Source organism: Ruditapes philippinarum, unplaced genomic scaffold (genome assembly GCF_026571515.1).
Source record: "Ruditapes philippinarum isolate M1 unplaced genomic scaffold, ASM2657151v2 ctg1723_1_1_1_1, whole genome shotgun sequence".
NCBI lineage: Eukaryota > Metazoa > Mollusca > Bivalvia > Venerida > Veneridae > Ruditapes > Ruditapes philippinarum.
Window position 1 is genome coordinate 292,130 of NW_026862113.1, and position 19,237 is coordinate 311,366.

At 33.5% G+C, this 19,237-nt stretch overlaps 2 protein-coding genes across 2 annotated transcripts; one reads left to right on the plus strand and one right to left on the minus strand.

The window, feature by feature from the left end:
• Positions 1-227: 227 nt before the first annotated feature.
• On the minus strand, positions 228-6,829 carry LOC132717985 (glycine receptor subunit alpha-4-like). Its single transcript, XM_060701594.1, has 8 exons — positions 6,712-6,829; positions 6,160-6,239; positions 5,218-5,279; positions 3,259-3,485; positions 2,410-2,492; positions 2,110-2,244; positions 1,090-1,511; positions 228-416 (listed from the first exon to the last, which is right to left on the minus strand). Exons 1-8 carry the CDS (start codon positions 6,792-6,794, stop codon positions 228-230), a joined length of 1,281 nt encoding a protein of 426 aa, XP_060557577.1. The 5' UTR covers positions 6,795-6,829.
• A 2,324-nt stretch (positions 6,830-9,153) lies between these two features.
• LOC132717990 (temptin-like) lies at positions 9,154-12,761 on the plus strand. Its single transcript, XM_060701601.1, has 3 exons — positions 9,154-9,396; positions 12,162-12,312; positions 12,629-12,761. Exons 1-3 carry the CDS (start codon positions 9,220-9,222, stop codon positions 12,700-12,702), a joined length of 402 nt encoding a protein of 133 aa, XP_060557584.1. The 5' UTR covers positions 9,154-9,219; the 3' UTR covers positions 12,703-12,761.
• Positions 12,762-19,237: the final 6,476 nt, after the last annotated feature.

Consider the following 19,237-nt stretch of genomic DNA (forward strand, 5'->3'; position numbering starts at 1 on the left):
TGTGTAAACTGTAATATTATGATTTGATCTTTTTTTTAATTTTAGAAATGCCATGAACATAAGAACTACATGATCTATTTCATTCATCTATTTCGACAAAAAAACTAATTCTGAACTTTCTTTCAGAATAGTTCTTATTTGTTTCTGTCATCTCGATCTTTGAGTACCATGAATTTTTACAATTGGTATTTCAGCATGTTCTTACTTTACTTATCTTTAACCGGTCATCATACAAACAAATCCATGCCGTAGAATGTCAGAAAGAAGATGGTGAATCCAAGAAACAGAAGTCCGTACCAGATTCTACACCAGCGTTCCAATGTGAACGAGGACATATATATCTTGGTGACCTTGAACTTATTCTTGTTTCTCCAAACCGAATATCCCTTTAGTCCGCCCCTTTCAAGTTTTCCATCCTGAAGAAGAAAAGAGAATCATGAATCATTTCGCATTAAAGATGGCTTTGAGGGCTGCTTCATAAATGCGGTACTATAATTATACGCAAATAACAGTTCCAAAAATGCTAGGAATTGCCGTTCAGCCAGGTATTCATTTTTTTTGTTAAATAGACTCCATCTTAAGGTTTCTTTTTAAAAGAAGTATTCAATATATTGTATACCCAGCAGGAACTGTAGACACATTAGTTTTAAGGTTCTTACATGAAGATAGTATTTAATTCTATATACAACATGTATAGGTAAGCCGACAAAACATGACGAATGTCCCATAGGGACCCTTTTTCAGACCTTTAGTCATCCATTTTGTAATCATGTATAAATTCTCCATTCTGATTGACTAAGGGCAGACTTTGTAGAAGTGGTCAAATCGTGTGAATACAGGAATGGGGACAAAAAATAATACCTTAACCCGCAATACAATCATTGAATTTGTAATGCTCTCATGCAAATATGTGCAATGAACTGTACATTCGAGAGTGCTTACTGACTTTTCAAAAGACTATTTGTCCCTTTTATAATTTTCCGGCTTGAGTCTGCCGACACAAAGAAATAAAACAGAATGTGATTCTTAATTTGAAATAATTACTAGAGTCAAAATAAAAACTATAACATTTAATGTAAAAACAGTTACCGGGTGAACACTTGATATAGACAGTGCTCTCTCCCCAGTTCTTTTTGCTTCTTTTTCTCTTTCCTTTTCCTTCTTTTCATCGTGTTTCAACTTAGATTTCTCTCGTCTGCGCACCACGTGAATTATGACGTAGAGAATAAATGATGCCCACGTGAAAAATATGCAGCCAAACATCCAAACATTGCCAGCAATATTATCAAGGTATTCCGGAAAAGCGACCTCAATTGATATATATTGAGACATTACTGTCCACACAACGAGGGTGCCAAGTTTGATCCTCGCAGAGGCTTCATCCCTGTGTATCCAGAAACTGGACCATGCCATGAGAACAGCCATGAAGCTTGGTATGTATAAACGATAAAAAATGGATGGAAAATGCCTGGTTACATACAGTTTCACCTCCACACATGATGTTCTCATTCCTGAAAATTAGAAAAACAGAAACATTTTATTCATTGAAATATGTAATCGTTTCGAAGGATGGACCGGTCGACGTGTGAACAAAATAATGTGTCATGAAATGCATGCACTTAATAACGTCAAATATTTGCCAAAAAGAAATAGCAAAAATATCAACATTTACATCAACTTTTAATTGCCTAATATATAGAATATTATAATTACTTACAAATATTACATATACCGTATTATCTTATTAACATCTCATTTTCAATAAAACAATGCTTTTTCAAACTGGATTGGGTGGAGACCAATGTAGCGTTGAGGCCCAGTGGCCCATTCGATGTCAAGTAATTGGTCGTTAATGGTCGGAAACCATTTTGACATACAAGGTCTATGTGACTTTGACCTTTGGCCGAGCCACCTTAAAATTATTAAGGGTAATCTGTGTGCGGGGGTTGTTCTGTATAAAGACATGATCTGCTACCATTCAAGTTATTTGTCTGCATTAAAGGTACCAAATTAATTCATTATTATATACATTTATTCAAATATGATTCAAAACACGTGTTTATTCATACAAGAAACCATTTCATACAAGAAAACATTATAACTTCCCACCATTGAATATGTCCCACGAACATGTTTCGTTTACACCTCGAGTGATCTCAGATTCTACGTCTATGGCTCCGTATTTTAGTCTCAGTGGGTCATCATCAAGCCACGACAACTTCACCTCATCCTCCAAGTAGGAATCTTATTCCAATTCATGAAAGAAAATATTTGAATTATATAAAGGAGTACCACTCGTGTGCTTTGAACTAAATAATGTAAAATATTAGTAGTGTGGATAGTACATTCCTAATGTTATCAAGGAACACAATGACACAAACGAAAAACTAGTATAAAAATAACACTTACACGACAAGACACGTGTTGTACATATAAAGTCCACGTGCATGATTCCAATAAAGCTTTTCGTGCAAGGAATTGTAGATCGAAACCTGAAGACGAAATTTAAAATCTTAAACCAACCAATGCCTTACATGGCCGTACAAAATATTGTATTTTCAAATACTATTAGTCGTTTTGATATGATATGTTGTTGAGCCCTTTTAAAGGGGCCTTCAGCTATTCTAAAAGTTAAATATGTTATTTTTAGATAAATCGTTTCATATTATTGACAAATCAAAAGAATTAAGGTGGAAAGTGAAATTTGCCGCCGATTAAATACATTATGTAAATCAGTAAAGCGGACGGTTCGTTTTTCGATCTTTTATTTTTTGAAACGAACGGATTATAAATAGCTTTCGGGACGCTGTGTTGGAGAAGGCTTTACAGTGATATGATGCACCTTTCCAAGTAGCCTGGGATTCAGGCACCGACATTTTTGCTTATTCATAACGTACGCGCTATTTCATACTCGTTCGTGTTTTGATAATATCAATTGCCGAACAGAAGCACATAAAATCGACAGACTGGAACCCAGGCTACTTTCCAAGATAAAATTACTGAAATACTTAGTTCGAAACAACAAAGAATCGTTTTTCCAATAAAAAAAATAACAGCTGAAGGCCACTTTAAGTTTTTGTCTTAAATAAAGGAACTACATGTTAATGTGAATGAATCATCATATTTCTACCTCCTTTATGGAGTAAGGGTTGCTGCATGCTTGGGTTATTTAAGTGCCTTACAGTACAATATATTACATTATCACATTGATCACCATTGTTTACTTTTAGAAAAAGTGTCAAACTACAATGTACATACCTTTTGTTACTGCCAACATTTCCATTTGAATTCACTCTAATCAACATTATCTCAGAATCGCTATTTAGAGTCCATTCTGGTTCTAGATAGAGGTCTGGCTTCCAGACTCGGTTGTGGAGGGAATACGCTAACGTTTCGTTAATTTTCATAGGATTTCTTGACGTAACGTTGTACTGCAGACGTGTGTCCTTCCATATTGATTGAATATGAGCAATTACATCTATACTCTGTAGATAAAAATTGAAACACTTAAAAGATCTAGATAAGGGAAGTAATGAATTACCGTTTCTGTTTATTAAGAAAAAAAATATTACGGATGGTGTTACATAACATCTCTCACCAAAGTAATGGATAAACGAAACAAAATCACTTGGAGTCTAATATTACCCGGAAATATGACTACACTGCCAATGATGAAACAGGGGTGGACGTTTAGCGACCATGAAACAGGGGTGGACGTTTAGCGACCATGAAACAGGGGTGGACGGTTAGCGACCATGAAACAGGGGTGGACGTTTAGCGACCATGAAACAGGGGTTGACGTTTAGCGACCATGAAACAGGGGCGGACGTTTAGTGACCATGAAACAGGGGTGGACATTTAGCGACCGTCACCAAACCGTAACAACTTGCCGTTATAAGTAATTATTTTTGTGTTTATACATGCAGTTCCAGTGCGACATTCCATTTTCAGATATGTAAATACAGATAAACTCGGTATTTTTTTGTTTGTTAATTGTTCAAGACAATTAACACACCGTATAACTGGCGCCAGCCATGACAGATTACTGATTACTACAGGTAGGTTATAAACTTAGTTGGTATATTCACATTACGAAAATAAGGACAATTTCATTGCAATAGATTTACTGTTCTTGAGTGGGGATACTATAAGGTAATTTTGAACAATACATATGCACTCATTGACTTGACATCAAACTCGCGATACCACCCGAATAGAAGAATATTGTTGGGACGAATACTTATCACCTGTTGTAAAATAATGCACATATTTATGCTTTTACAATGTCAAAATGCTGACAAAATTATTGCTGTTTAAATGCCTCATGCAATCAATTACACTTTATTATTATTTGTAGAATATATTTTATCATTTTCATCCACGCTGTTCTACTGTTTTGGGCGGTAAAAAACGGAATGTTCATATACAAATAATATTGCCTCCCTTATTCGCAAAAGTTGTGACAGTGTTAGGCAGGTGAAAAATACACACAACAAAAACAACAAAAATGACTAATTAATATAATCACGAAAATTTATTTAGTCTTTTTCGCACAAACGCTGTCAGTGGGGATTATTTAACCATTAAAAACTCCAAATAATGAGTTTGTTCTCCTACCTTGGTGTTTCCCTTTATCGAAGGACAGACTTTAAAATATATGCCAGTTCCTTATTGCTATTGATAAGGAGGCTAATTTCCCCAATATGTCTTGAATTGGTTAATATACAACCCAATAATGCAAACCAAGCGGGGATCAGTTTTCGTCCTTGGAATTTCAAAAAGATCGTATTTAATATCTAGGAAATCTTGAGTTTAAAGTTTTTTTTCTAATTTTCGTGTTACTTATATACTAGAAATTGTTTATTTTTGTAAAACATGAAAGTATCATCTATTTCATACTTTGTTTGCAAATATTAACCCGGAGGGCATTTTTGCCAAATTATGCATTTAGAATTTTTAACTCGACTAACCAACTTGTAACAGATAAGGTGGGCTGTCAGAAAAAAGAATCCCTCCATTAACTTTAAACTCGAGATATTTTGAACAATTAAAACAACAACAACAAAAAAACAACAACAACAAATCCAACATTTTCACGGATTTTTCTGCTGTTTATAATTAGTAAATTTTAGATTTCTAGATTTTGATCACTGCAGCAATCTGTCATCATTGGATTCGATAATACGGTGTGGATAATAGAAATAGACAAAAGTATACCTCTCGTTTAATTGGCTGCACGTCTGTGACAACAACACGAACGCTGACATCAACAGCGCCATCTGTTAAAATGAACAATAAATCATGGTATGATACTTTAGACATGCTAAACAAAGAATAAAACTGTAATTCAACATGTACCAGTCGCTGGTAAGAAGAACCTCATTATTTCTTAATATACCAACCAATCCCAACTTGTCCAATTTTTGAGATGATTTTAAAGCTATTTCTTAGATGAACTTAAGCTATGTTCAATTGCAAATTGTATGGAATATCTTTATACATTACATGTACATAAACAAAACTGAGCAATTAACAGGAAGGAATTTGGTAGACTGCAAAAAGGTTCAGAATGGTACCCTCTGTACTAAACAGTTAAAGTCTACATGTATCATACTCTTGATAGTAGTTATTAGGACCTTTAGTCGACCAAACTAACGGTGAAAGGCTACCAAACTAACGGTGAAAGGCTAACAAACTAACGGTGAAAGGCTAACAAACTAACGGTGAAAGGCTAACAAACTGACGGTGAAAGGCTACCAAACACGTTAAAAGGCTACCAAACTAACAGTGAAAGGCTACCAAACTAATGGTGAAAGGCTACCAAATTAACGGTGAAAAGCGATATATTTAGGTCAAAATGTTCTAACTGGGTTCATTCTCGTACCTGAAATAATGCACAAAGGCGTACAAATCTGGGATCCTCGCTGTACCCGCCCAGCAGTAAAGTTGAAAAGTCGTAATGTAACAGTAATAAAGTTATTGTGACTTAAAACCAACCTTTTCATATTTATATTCATCACGTATATCACCAAGACATGCAATGACCAGATTGAATGTTTCCTGCTCGATCTTACAGAACCTAACGAATTTAATATTGGACCCGACTACAGCGTAAAATATCTATCTAAAAATGACAATAAAAGGATTAAGGTTTGTTACCAGAATCGACAGGATCTTGAGGCCTGCCTCCATATTCATTTGAAGTAGCCTGTAACAATGCGGCCTCGAGTTCTCGAAAACTGTAAAATAATATAATAAATTTGTTGTTTATATAAATAATTAGTTTTCGTTTGGTGTGCGTATTGTTACTATTAAAATGTTATGAATATATTGTATATATATATAGGCATAAAAGTTCAGCAGTGGCTCCATCAACACTATCACAATCACACCTAATCTTTTCATAAAGAGAGGGCTTTTGTCAGTTTTGGACGGTAGGGTTTTTGTCCGGGAGGGCTTTTGTCACTTTCCCCTATCACATAAGCTAGAAAACAAAATGAAATGTTATCTACACACTAGTTTTTGCACATAAACGAATTTAACAAAGTAGAACCATGTAACAAAAGAGCACCATACGTTCAAACATACGACGTATAACTGATATTTCATTAAAACAACAGGATTATGCTACTTTTCAGGAACTTATATCGCTTAGTTACTTTTATAGTTCTTTTCAGAAAATAAGCATGTGGTAGAAAATGAAACTCTTACCTTGTAAATACAGAAGCTGAAAAGTCGATACAATAAACAAACTGCAAAAATATTCCTAATAGAATTTTATTAACTAAGTACATCTTTACCACGTTTAACTAAATGTTTTGCGTATGAGACAGGTAAAAACTGTACAATAAAATGTTCATGTAAAAGTTTAATTGAGTTCACCATGTGTCAGTATGTAGCAGTAAAGAAAGCAGATGATTATAAATGTCATTGTTTTGGGTTGTTTTATTTTGATAGTCAAGCGCTATAAAATCTACTCAGCCGTTGATTCAATCGTTGCAGTTTTATTTATAGTTTTTTTCACGTTTTATAATAAATTATATAAAATCTCTTTCCTTTCTTGTTTTTCACTTGTTAACAAAGTTTGGCCTCGATAGCCAAGTTGTTAAGGTCTTTGACTTCGAACCAATCGCCGCTCCCGCCAGTGACTTTTGGTTAACTACAGTAAATAGTTTTTATGAAGCCAGGTTTTACCCAGGTGCCCGCTCTTTTTTTAAAATTTTAAAATAATGCATGAGAGGGCATCTTCCTCAACCAGTAAAACTAAAAAAATTGTTATATACTTTCAATGTCGCCGTGACTTAAAACACAGCACCAAAAATGTTTCCAAGAAGTTTTTTTAGTCATTGCACAAATAAATGTTCGTTGATTCTGGGACATTTTATTTATTTATTTAATTATTTATTTATTTATAATTTATTTATTCATACTTACTTACTTATACTTACATACTTACTTAGTTACTTACTTACCTTACCTTACCTTACCTTTACCTTACCTTACCTTTACCTTTACCTTTACCCTACCGTACCCTACCCTTACCTAGCCCTACCCCTACCCTACACTACCCACCCTACCCTACTTTACTTTAAATGATAGTAATTTAGGACCGCAATGAAATATGTATACAAAATGTATAATGATATATAAACATATATAAAATTACCAGATAGCTTAATTGTTTCATCCTTAGCCCTTAAATGATGATTAAATTAAATTTCCTGGTACGTGGCATCTTTTTAAAGTCCACTTTGATTATAAAAAAATGTCATTTATGATATGATTTTAACTCCTGTTATGTCATTTAAAAACGGACCTACCACTCTCATTAAATTTACCACGGTCTTGGAAACGCTTGCATTAACTGAAAAAATGGGTGCATAAGCAAACAGTGTGTGCAGAAGCAACTGTAGAATCTATCTTCTGTAGATATTTTCACGCCTTATCTTCACAGATATATCAGATTTCATTATCAGTCATGCACCAAGCACTAAGTCAAATGTGCTAAACCTAACAAATATTGTAGAAAGTTCACGAAATAGCGAAATAGATAAGGTATTCATTTTATTGACCTAATGATCTACTTAAAAAAGAAAGAGATTCGTGCAAGCAGTAATCGTGATCTTAATATTTGAACATAATGTCTGACCGATAGACACAATTTCATCCGTTTGTTCACGTAACACTTAAGAGTTTTATGACACAAAATAATAAACGAAATGGGGATTGATTACTTATTTGTAGAAAATAACCCGGAAGTTTCACATATATTGAAAATCATACAAAAACAAAAATATGTATTGTTATAAATATACTAGTGTTCATTATCTAATCAGTGCGTACATGTGCGTGCAACACCACCCTCCCCCCCCCCCCCCCAAAAAAAAAAAAAAACAACAAAAAAACCCACAACAAAACAACACATGAAGTACAAGCCAAATAGCGTTTAAACTAAAAGAAGATGAATTATTCGAATATGCAAGACATTACGAGTATTTTAAATTGCTACGATCTTTTCTTCTTAGTTAGTCATTTTTATTGCTTTTAAATAAAAACACAAGTAATACTACGTTTATGAACTATATTAGTTTAATCAATTGAGTTGTACAACAAATTTCTCAAATCAGACACTTAATTCTACGTTTATGAACTATTAAAGTCCAATCAAGTTGTAAAGAAAAATCAATGAATCAGACAATTTATTCTACGTTTATGAACTATTGAAGTCCAATCGAGTTGTACAGAAAAATCCATGATTCAGACAATTTACCCCGGTATACTACTTTTATAAACTATTATCCATGCTTCCGACAATCTATTCTACGTTTATAAATTATATTAGTTGAATCGAGTTGTACAGAATAATCCATGATTTATAGCTCATTATGATTAAGTTTATGCTTTTCAACGTTCTACAGAAATATTACTACCAATAGCCTTGTTTTACCAAATACAGAACGTTAAAAATCCAGGACCTACGGGTTAGCTCAAACTCTACCCAATCATACTTGTGTTAGTTGTTTTGAATGTTATGTATGTATAAATTGCATTAAAATTGTTTCAAATTATATGAAATGAACATTAATAAGACTTTTACGTAAGCGAAACTATTCTCTTATCTTTGCTGTACAGTGCCATGTTGAATTTCACATATATAGAAAGGACATTTTTATAATCTATCTCTTTATTCCGTCAAATTCGAATTACGATAAAGGGAAAATGCTCGGGCTACTGGTATTATTTACGAGTGTCGCTGTGACGCTTTGTCATCCATATTACAGGGATAGAATACCTAACGGACACTTCGTGCCGAATCCATGCGGTAGTGGGGTATGGGAGGCTGTAGGACACTTCGATCCATTACATCATACACACGATAAGAATCCGTTCGGAATGGTAAGCCCTTTTAAAATGTTAAGCATTTGATTCTCCAAATGGGTTCTTTTATTCAACTTCAACTTTTCAAAGAATTAGACTATTTTGATTTGTATCCCGTTTATTATATAAAGAGTTGGGAAAACAAAACGAAACATACAGTAAATCCCCTATGTCATGAGTATCTCTGGCTGAATACAAACAAACAAAATCTAGATAAAGCAAAAAAAAAATGTACATGTTGTATTCAGAGTTTTAGAAATGTAAATTTAATCATATTTAAACCAGAAGTAGGCAAAAGTTACGTCCTCTCGTCAAACTGTACAGACGGCAATGCATTGCACCATGTGCGTGTAATAAGTTGAAAGAGAACATGTGTGGGCTCCCGGCTCACTAAGTGTTTCCAGTAAAACATTAAAACATAAAACAAAATTCAAATAACAGCAAACGGCCATTTTTTATCCACTGCTTCTACGACGAATGCTCCACCGCTGCTGCGATGGGCGAAAGCTATGACCAGTGTGACAATGCTGACTAGATTAAAACAATTAATTTGTACACAACACAACAGTTTTAATTTTTATAATTGGCATAATTATGGCATTATGTTTATTTATACCCCGTATAAATTGTGTCATTGCAAAATAAAATTCAGTTTCTATTATTACTTTATTATAAACCGCAAGCATGGACAAGCATGCTTGACTTTACTGAAGTGTGTACTTATTTATAGAGTAAACAACAAATTCCGTAAGCCCAACGTTACGAAATCATCCGATACGACGGAAACAAAGACAATAGACGCATGCGAGGACATTAAATTAAGTATACTTTTCCCGCGACTAAGTGACGAACAGTGCACGACAAAAAGAAAAATTAACATAAAAAATCGACCTGTCACAATAATAACAAAAGTAATAATAAAAACACGGGAAAAAGCAAATATAAAAAGTCAACAATATGTAATAATCGTCTTAAAATACATGCACAACTGTGACGTGACATTTCTCTGATCTAAACGTTTTTTTTTTTTTAATTTAAAATAATTGTGGGTTTTTTATCAGGCAATTATGAATGATTTACAAATGTCTAAACGACAAATGTACTTGTATTAAGCACTTCTGCTTTTTATTAGAAAAAAATATATATACGAAAAACTCGGTAAAATGGCAGCATGTGTGCGATAATCACGATGCAGTAACAATGTTTGTGCGGAAATTGCAGTAAAGCAGCAACACATGTGCGATAATCAAGGTGTTGTAACAATATATGTGCGGAAATCGCGGTAAAGCAGCAATATATACAGTCAGGTGCAAAAAGTATTGGTGATTTTGGCGGCCATATTGGATTTATCTGAATCAATCAATCATAGATTTCCTTCATATAAACTAGTTACTAGTTTGCTCAAACTGCAAAAACTAATTGTTTTCTTACCTTAATACTCAGTCAAGTGACTTTTCAGTCTGATAACTGACAATAACCTTCTGAGTAAAGACAAAAACAGGCTCTGAACATAACTTGTAGGGATGTCCATTTATATCCTCTGAATTTCACTAAAAAGTTTGTCATTGCTGTTGATTACATGGTGTCTGTATTGAATTTTCATTTGATGTATAACCATGTATTTTCAATAATATTAATGTCAGGTGATTGTGCAGGCAAAGAAATGGACTTTAAAATGCTGTCAGCTATATATTTTTGAAGTAAGCGAGATCTGTGTACTGGGGCATTATCATCTTGAAATAAATAATTATTATCAGGAAAATGTCTTACAATAACAGGCCAAATGTTATCCTGAAGAATGCCTTTGTACTTTTCAGAGCTAATAATAACTGTCACTTTTCTTAAAGTCCCCACTCCATGCCAGCAAATATACCCCCCTATCATCACCTGAAACTTCCTTTTGCTGTTAAGTTTTGGCCTGCCACTTCTTGGTTTGTTTTAAGTAGAACCACTGCACAAAATCTTTTAACAATATTTGACACAGTCATGCAAGGTAAATTTAACATTTTAGTAATGTTACACACTTTATGTTCATTCTTATATAAATCCACAATGACTGTTCTTACATCCTGTGAGATTCCACTTCCCTTCCTACCCATTTTAGAAAACACAGAAAAGAACATAAACACTCAAAAATTTCCAAAGGTAAACAATAGTATTCTAGAACTATGATGTCATCAAATTTCTATGACGTCATATTTGGCCTTGAGGATGATGTAATTAGTAAAGAGAGACTAGCAAAAGTAACCTTTTTCCTAAGCATGCATCAGTTACTTCCCTTTTCACCAATACTTTTTGCACCTGACTGTATGTGCAAAATTCGCGGTAAAGCAGATAATATATGCGATTATGGAGGTGCAGTAACAACAAATTTGCGAAAATCGCGGTGAAGCAGCAACAGATAATAGTGCGATTATCGAGGTGTAGCAACACTTTATGTGCAAAAATCCCGGTGACGCAGCATCATATGTGCGATTACCGATGTGCAGTAACAATATAAGTGCGAAAATCGCTTTAAAGCAGCAACAAATGTGCGAAAATCGAGGTGTAACAACAGCAACACATAGCGCCAAATATGCAATGGTGGAGGTTTAGAAGCAGTACATTGGGATTTTTGGGAACTATTTTAAGCATAAAACAGGTCACTAATAGCCCAATAACGAAAAATACACATACAAATCTATATGTATATATTTAATATTTTGGCAGAAAAAAAAAAGATATATGATATTAGAATAAGAATATATAAATAGATAAAGGAAACGTTATTATTTTACGTGCAGGATTTTGCAGCTGCTGGACACATGTGGACTGCTGCCTTGTGTGCCAAAGATAGCGACGGTGACGGTGCTACTAACGGCGTGGAGCTCGGCGATCCAACTTGTGTATGGACCGTAGGCGCGGATCCCACCGGATCAGCGACAGGCCATCCAGGTTATAAAATTTTCTACTAATCTGAATGGACGAATGTGACTTTAGATATAACAAATATAAATATAATATATTTCAGTAACTTACAGTATGGAATTTAGTATAAGTACTAAAAATAGGTATTCATATGTCAGTATGTGTAAAAACCCTGTCATTATGTACCATTTCAGACTTTTTATGCGGTTAAAACTAGGCTAAATGCGACGAGAATTTAATCAAACTTTGAGGAAAAAAAACAATATTTTTTCTTAATATTTATAAAAATTGTCCTATCCTGTCATTCACTGATTTGTTAACAGACTAATATATTTTGTTTTAGGTATCTGTAACCCTGTTGGAAGTTGTTCCCAAGCTTTCTATTGCGGTTGCCATGGTCACAACTGTGTCGGATAAGAAGTAAAAACGTGTTGCTGAAATTAGTGTAGAGATGTAATTAAATACAGTAAAATATGCATGAGTGTTTTTTTATTTATTTATTCATTTTTTCAGTCTCAATAATTGTTTGAACTTTTGCTAAAATTTGATTCATTTATGCCTATTTTAAAGGGTATTGATTAAAAAAATAAAAAGTATGTCATAAGGTCACGTTCAAGGTCACACAGTGTCAACGATTATTTTACACACCTCGTAGTGCATGCACAGGTGCCAGTATCAGCGTTTGGCCACCACATACAAAACCACCCGGTTGAACCGGGTGATGCTCCCGAATAGATTTTGGACACAGGAAGGCATACCTCTTGTAGTGTCAGATTTATGTTACAAAGTTCAAAGTGTAAAAAAAAGGCAGCGACCAAAATGTTTGCGCGAGACACGTCGTCTCAATATGGTGATCATTTCTGTGAAATAGTTGTAAAATCCGATTTCAAATAACGAAGTTATGGACTGGACACGATTTTGCTGCAAGGTCATGCTGTGACCTTGACCTTCAAGGTAGCGACCCAAACTTTGCGAGCGACCCGTCGCCTCAATATGGTGATCATTTCTGTGAAATAGTTGTAAAATTCGACTTCAAATAACGAAGTTAAAGGCCGGACACGATTTTGCTGCAAGGTCATGCTGTGACCTTGACCTTCAAGGTAGCGACCCAAATTTTGCGCTCGACACGTCGTCTCAATGTGGTGATCCTTTCTGTGAAATAGTTATAAAATCCGATTTCAAATAACAAAGTTATGGGCTGGACACGACTTTGCTACAAGGTCATGATGTGACCTTGACATTCAAGGTAGCGACCCAAACTTTGCGCGCTACACGTCGTCTCAATATGGTGATCATTTCTGTGAAATAGTTGTGAAACAAAGTTATGGCCCGGACACGAATACAGGACATACGTACGAACGGACGGACGGACGGACAACCCGGCGACTATATGCTCCCCAAATTTTTTGGGGAGCATAAAAAAAAATCCACAAAAATGTCCACTATCAAAACTTTTTTATCGGTGGTTTTGTATTAGGTAGCCAAACACTGATACTGCCACCTGTGAGTGCATGTGATACAAATGATAAATATGATGGCCATAGCTAGAAAAAAGCAAAAGTAGGTCACTAGGTCATTGACACATACAACAAAGGTCAAATTTAATTTCTTAACATTCAAATTTATTGTCAGTAAAGATTTTAATCAACTATAAGCTCTGGACCTTGTATCATATTGTGATGCTTCATACCAAATATCAGAACCCATAGCTTTGCAGATTTAGACCAGATTTAAGAAGAATGTTCAAAGTACATGTGAGGAAAATTACGTCAAGGTAGAACTTTGTGACCTTTTACATATCAACTGACCCCTTAGGCGGGGCCAATATTGGCACCCTAGGGCAAACTGAAGAACCACTAAACGATTCTAAACTTAGTCTTTTAGTCTTGATGCTTTCCTTGTTGATCTTGTTTATCATATTTTACAATATTTGAAAAAAGAATTTAACCGATTTTTAGTACAAAGAAGCCATTGTCACAAAATACACTCGTCATAAATGCTAGTCTCGTGATAGTGAATATTTACATTAAATCTCTAAATTCATGGTGACAAATTGGTCAATACTGACATTCATGATTTTCATTTTTTTTATCTGCGCTTGGATCTTTATGCAGATGACTTTGACCTTGGCCACAAAAAGACCTGAATTTGCACACAATGTTGAACATATGTGCCAAGTTATACATAAACTTACAACAATTCAAAAAGAAAATACACTGCAGACAAGTGTTTTTCTCTGACCTCCAAGTGTGACATTGACCTGTGGTATACAGACATAATGCATGAAGAAGAAATGCTCCGGATATAACCGGTGATATTTTCATTTAAACATAGTGACCTTGAACTTGCATGCATTCAACTGAATTATCCTGGCAATATTTTTTGTGATATATTCCCTCATCTCCATGAGTACAGACATTTCATCTGACCTTAGACCGATATGTGACCTTGACTTTTCGCACAGAGGCTGTTATTTTGCGCGTTTTACCATTCTACCAGGTTTATTTCTCTCGATGCCATTTTGTTCCGCACAAGCATTTTCCTCAAACTTCTATGCGTGTCCTTGACCAAATTCATACGGATTTAAACATGTATGTCAAATAAAATTTTCCATGCGGGTAGAAGTAATAATGTTCAAGACAGAACTGGCCGTTGCCGCCTGTCCGCCAGGGATTTTACAATCATTCACAAGTTTTTCAAAGGGGCATGTAAATATTTATTGTAATTACATGTATCTATATGACCCAAGAGGCGGGACCAAATTATATATATATATTTTGAGAAAATAACCAAGGCCATTCTCCATAGCTGTGGCTCTAGATCTGTTAATGTTTCTGCTCTTGGTTGCCATGACAACTGAAACTATTCTGCATGGAATGGAACTATTTGAAAAGCTTCATGCATGAAACAATTACGTTCATAAAAGTTGTCCCAATGGTTTCAGAGATGTCATTTGAAACATTAGTGGAAGAACTACGACGATAACCAGTCATTACTGGCCAGGCACTTAGCCTACATCTTCTGTAATATTTTATGTATTATACTTTAGCAACAAAAAACATTTATCTGCCCCATAACCAAAAACAACATTTATATAAATAACAAAACACAATTTTTTGCCACCAAATAAAAAATATTTATTTTGACAATGGTAAAATAGGATATATAACATCTCAAAAACAGAATCTTAACAATTTAAAATGTATTTTATATAATGTTATATGATGTAGTTCCTTAACTAGCCTTCTTCAAGTTAACAAAAAACAACAGTACATTCACTTCAATGCCCTGCTTTGTCACTAGACTAAAGCAAGACACTGGCTCTTCTAGATAAATGAAATAATAAGATATTTAAAATATAATATTCATCTAAAGTCTACTATACATTTTACTGGTCTAAATACGTTATTTCCTTAGTAAAATTAGTACAATAAAATTTTCTAAGTTTAACAAAATGCTGTTGTAAAAAAAGTATTTACTTAAAAAAGAAAATACATTTGCATGGGCAAATATGTCAATAAGAAATATTTTATAGTACAATATATCAATGTATATACATGTACCAAGAAAACAATGACTTCTCCCTAACCCATGTGAAATATACATGACCTCACATACTAGACATTCCGATGACAAAATACAGTAATACCTCAATAAAATGTACACTGTATAAAACAGATATTTTACTTCCATATAATATAAGAAAATCAACATCTTCAAAGGATCAACTTTTGTAGTGGTCTTCTTTCAGAGGTTACACTGTAGAACAAAACTCCTAAGGTAAACCCATCTTTTACTATTCAGTATTTGGAATGCAAACATACTTTTGGAATCAGATCTAAAATGTCTCAGCTTTTTTTTGCATTTGAAAAAAAAAGATCTGTTTTTTTTTCTTCTATATTTACACACGGTGTAAAAGCAAAAATCAAACAAAACAGTTTTACTTTATTTACAATAATGACCAAGCATTTCAAATACATTAAAAAGAAAAACTAAAATAATTTGGTACTATAAATAGTAAAATGACACTATAAATAGAATGTTATGTTACTATAAATAGCACTATCATATCAATTATTGAATCTCATTTATTTTGTCTTTGATTATATTATTTCTCAGACCGCAAGTCAATGGCAATATAAAACAAATTACCAGTATAACTGCATCAACATTAAATACACTTGCATCAACTTTGTTAACATCACCCAAACTTGTTTTATCTTTTTTATTTACCTATTACACGAGTGCACTTAATATATCTTGCCGATGAACAAATAATTATTTTGATCATATGCAGTATTCAACCCTTAACACTACAAAATAACCCAAATTTCACCAATTAACTATACAATAAACACAAATATTGTCTTATTTTTTTACTACAAACACATTTTCAACATACCCTTTATCCTTGTTTAAAACACTAATCAAAACATTACAATAATTTAACCTATGTTGTTCACACAAAACACGACATATTCTGAAAGTTTTATATGCAGCATAAAACCGTGTAACACAGACACCCAATCACACACTGCGTTAATTGTTGTATGCCTTAAAACAGTCCTGCTTTGTGTATATATATACATGTACTATTAAAACCTATATAAATATGTATATAACAATATATGTGTTTTAACCTCATTGTAAGTATTAAGTATAAACATATATGTGTTAATACATAAAAATACTCCAAATATGAATAAAGCATACATGAAACTATAAAATGCAAGCTTGCTTCGGTTCACCCACAATGAAAATGCAAATAAAATGCTACAACTACAACATTCATCTAAGCTACTAAATCAAAAATTAATCTGATTTTTTTAACTAACTTTGTGTGATATTCAAAATTGTTCGTTCAGACCAGTAAACTCAAAGCTAAGGCTCCCACGTTTACAATTTTTTGTGAACGTTTACACGATTGCTAAGAACCGAAACGATACCGTTTAAACGGTGGTACCTCTTTGTACTATACACACCATGTATTTGAGTCGCCAAATGATGTCTTTCTTTCTATTTTTTATACATGTACAAATAAAGAATGTCCAGGGCTCATCACGATTGAGTCAGCACACATTTTTTGCTTTGTAACCCCACTTTTTACCTAATCTATATTATGTCACAAGCAATTTTGCACCGTAATGCTGTGTGGAGGATTGTAAACACCTATTTTCAGTTTGTTTACTTTGATAAACCACTAAAATTGATAAAATCCATTATAACAGGCAATGATTAAGAAATTTTGTAAGACAATATGGTCATTTCGATTAAACGGTAAACAAAATCGTAAACGTTTATGAATGAAAATCGAAACGATTCCGTTTAAACGAGTAATCGTGGGGGCCTTACTCAAAGCCAAAATCAGAATTCGGAAAAAACTCCGACCAGACAAAAAATATAGCACCCATTGATGCATGTACATAAATATCTTGATCTTCTATAATAAAATGTTCAAAAAAACTTAGCACTTTGGATTTCAAAATAGTAAAATCCTAAAAATAGGGAAATCAAGTCTTTAGCCATGAAAATAAAAATTAGCAAAAAATCTTAAACTAACATTGAAAACTGTCCCATACTTCATCATTAGTTCAATTTCTTCCTTTATTGCACAACAAGTATCGCATCTGGTAATAAATACTTGACAAAGTCTTTCCATTCAATGTGAATGGTTGATAAGTCAGTCACTACTGTAGAGCACATTCAATGACAGTCAAAACTTAGATGGCACAAATAGTTTTTGACAATAAACAACTGGTGCATGTATATATGTTTAATCTGCTTCATTGTTGTAAGTTTCTTCAAAATCCCGAGAAATAAAATAAGTTTCTATGTATTAATATTCTGAAAACTTATGAAATCACCTAGTGACAATTTTTTTATTTTACCACTTTCATATTTATCGACCTTAATTAAGTTAATAACCAAACGTCTGTGCAATGGTTTTATCTTTTAAGGCTAACACTGAAGAATTTCTTACTTGGACATGCCCAGATTCTATTTTTGGGACTGTCTGTTTTCAATTTTGAGGATATCAAGATGACAATTTGTTAAAAAGTTAGTCAGCCAACAGTATAGAGCCTGGTCAGACTGCACAGATGTACAGGGTGGCCTGGCCCGGCTTTATACTGGTGACACAGTCTTATTTTTTATCTATTCAAACATGAACTGCCTGAAACATTTTTACTTCTCAAAAAAACATTTTAACCTTTATACACAAACAGTTATGAGAATAGTATTCCTGGAATTAAATTACAAATATTTTCCCTGAGCTCTAACGCTTTCTTTATTCTCTCATTCCAACTTTCTCTCTATCAATTCATTCTTTCTGTCTATCCCCATTCGTTGTTAGTATGTCTTAGATTTTTTATTACCTAATTTTAAAACAGTGATTCATCGAGGCTTATGAAAGTCTTCAAAAACGGCATCAATAAATCCATTTTGTTAATAAAAGAAATCAATATTATGCTAACTTGACTTCAAAAATAGTCCAAATTAAAAAAATATTATATCATATTTAACATTGTCAAACCAAGCCAGGGTCAGACCAAACATTAACAGTTACTTCTTAACAAATCTTTGAATTTCAATTATATAATTTCTATAAATTAAGCTTCTGGACAAGAAATGACTTTTTTTGAAATTTTGAAACAACATCACAAGTTAGGATGCTATTATTATTAAGATCAGGGTGTTAAAAACAATGAATGGTTAATAACGAAACTAAAACATCTCTTTTCTCACATGTAATTAGTAATGCTTCCTCACATGTAATTAGTAATGCATTCTCACATCTCAATAGTAATGCTTGTTCTATGAATGAAAAATTGAAATCTCATAGGGGGAGAAAAAAATATATACTGTATGTTTGTTGAATAATAACTTTATGTACAGAATATTTACATGGTCGAGAAAATATGTACACAAGCGACTTTTCTGGCAAGCTTTACTT

Bases quoted from the DNA above. Each gene is read 5' to 3' on its own strand.
- LOC132717985 (XM_060701594.1), bottom strand. From the start codon at position 6,794: ATGTACTTAGTTAATAAAATTCTATTAGGAATATTTTTGCAGTTTGTT. The intron at 5,280-6,159 runs GTAACAAACCTT...TCATTTTAACAG, and splicing joins TCAAGATCCTGTCGATTCTG to ATGGCGCTGTTGATGTCAGC. The intron at 1,512-2,109 runs GTGGGAAGTTAT...TCTAATTTTCAG, and splicing joins TTCGTGGGACATATTCAATG to GAATGAGAACATCATGTGTG.
- LOC132717990 (XM_060701601.1), top strand. From the start codon at position 9,220: ATGCTCGGGCTACTGGTATTATTTACGAGTGTCGCTGTGACGCTTTGT. The intron at 9,397-12,161 runs GTAAGCCCTTTT...TTTTACGTGCAG, and splicing joins ATAAGAATCCGTTCGGAATG to GATTTTGCAGCTGCTGGACA. The intron at 12,313-12,628 runs GTTATAAAATTT...ATTTTGTTTTAG, and splicing joins ATCAGCGACAGGCCATCCAG to GTATCTGTAACCCTGTTGGA.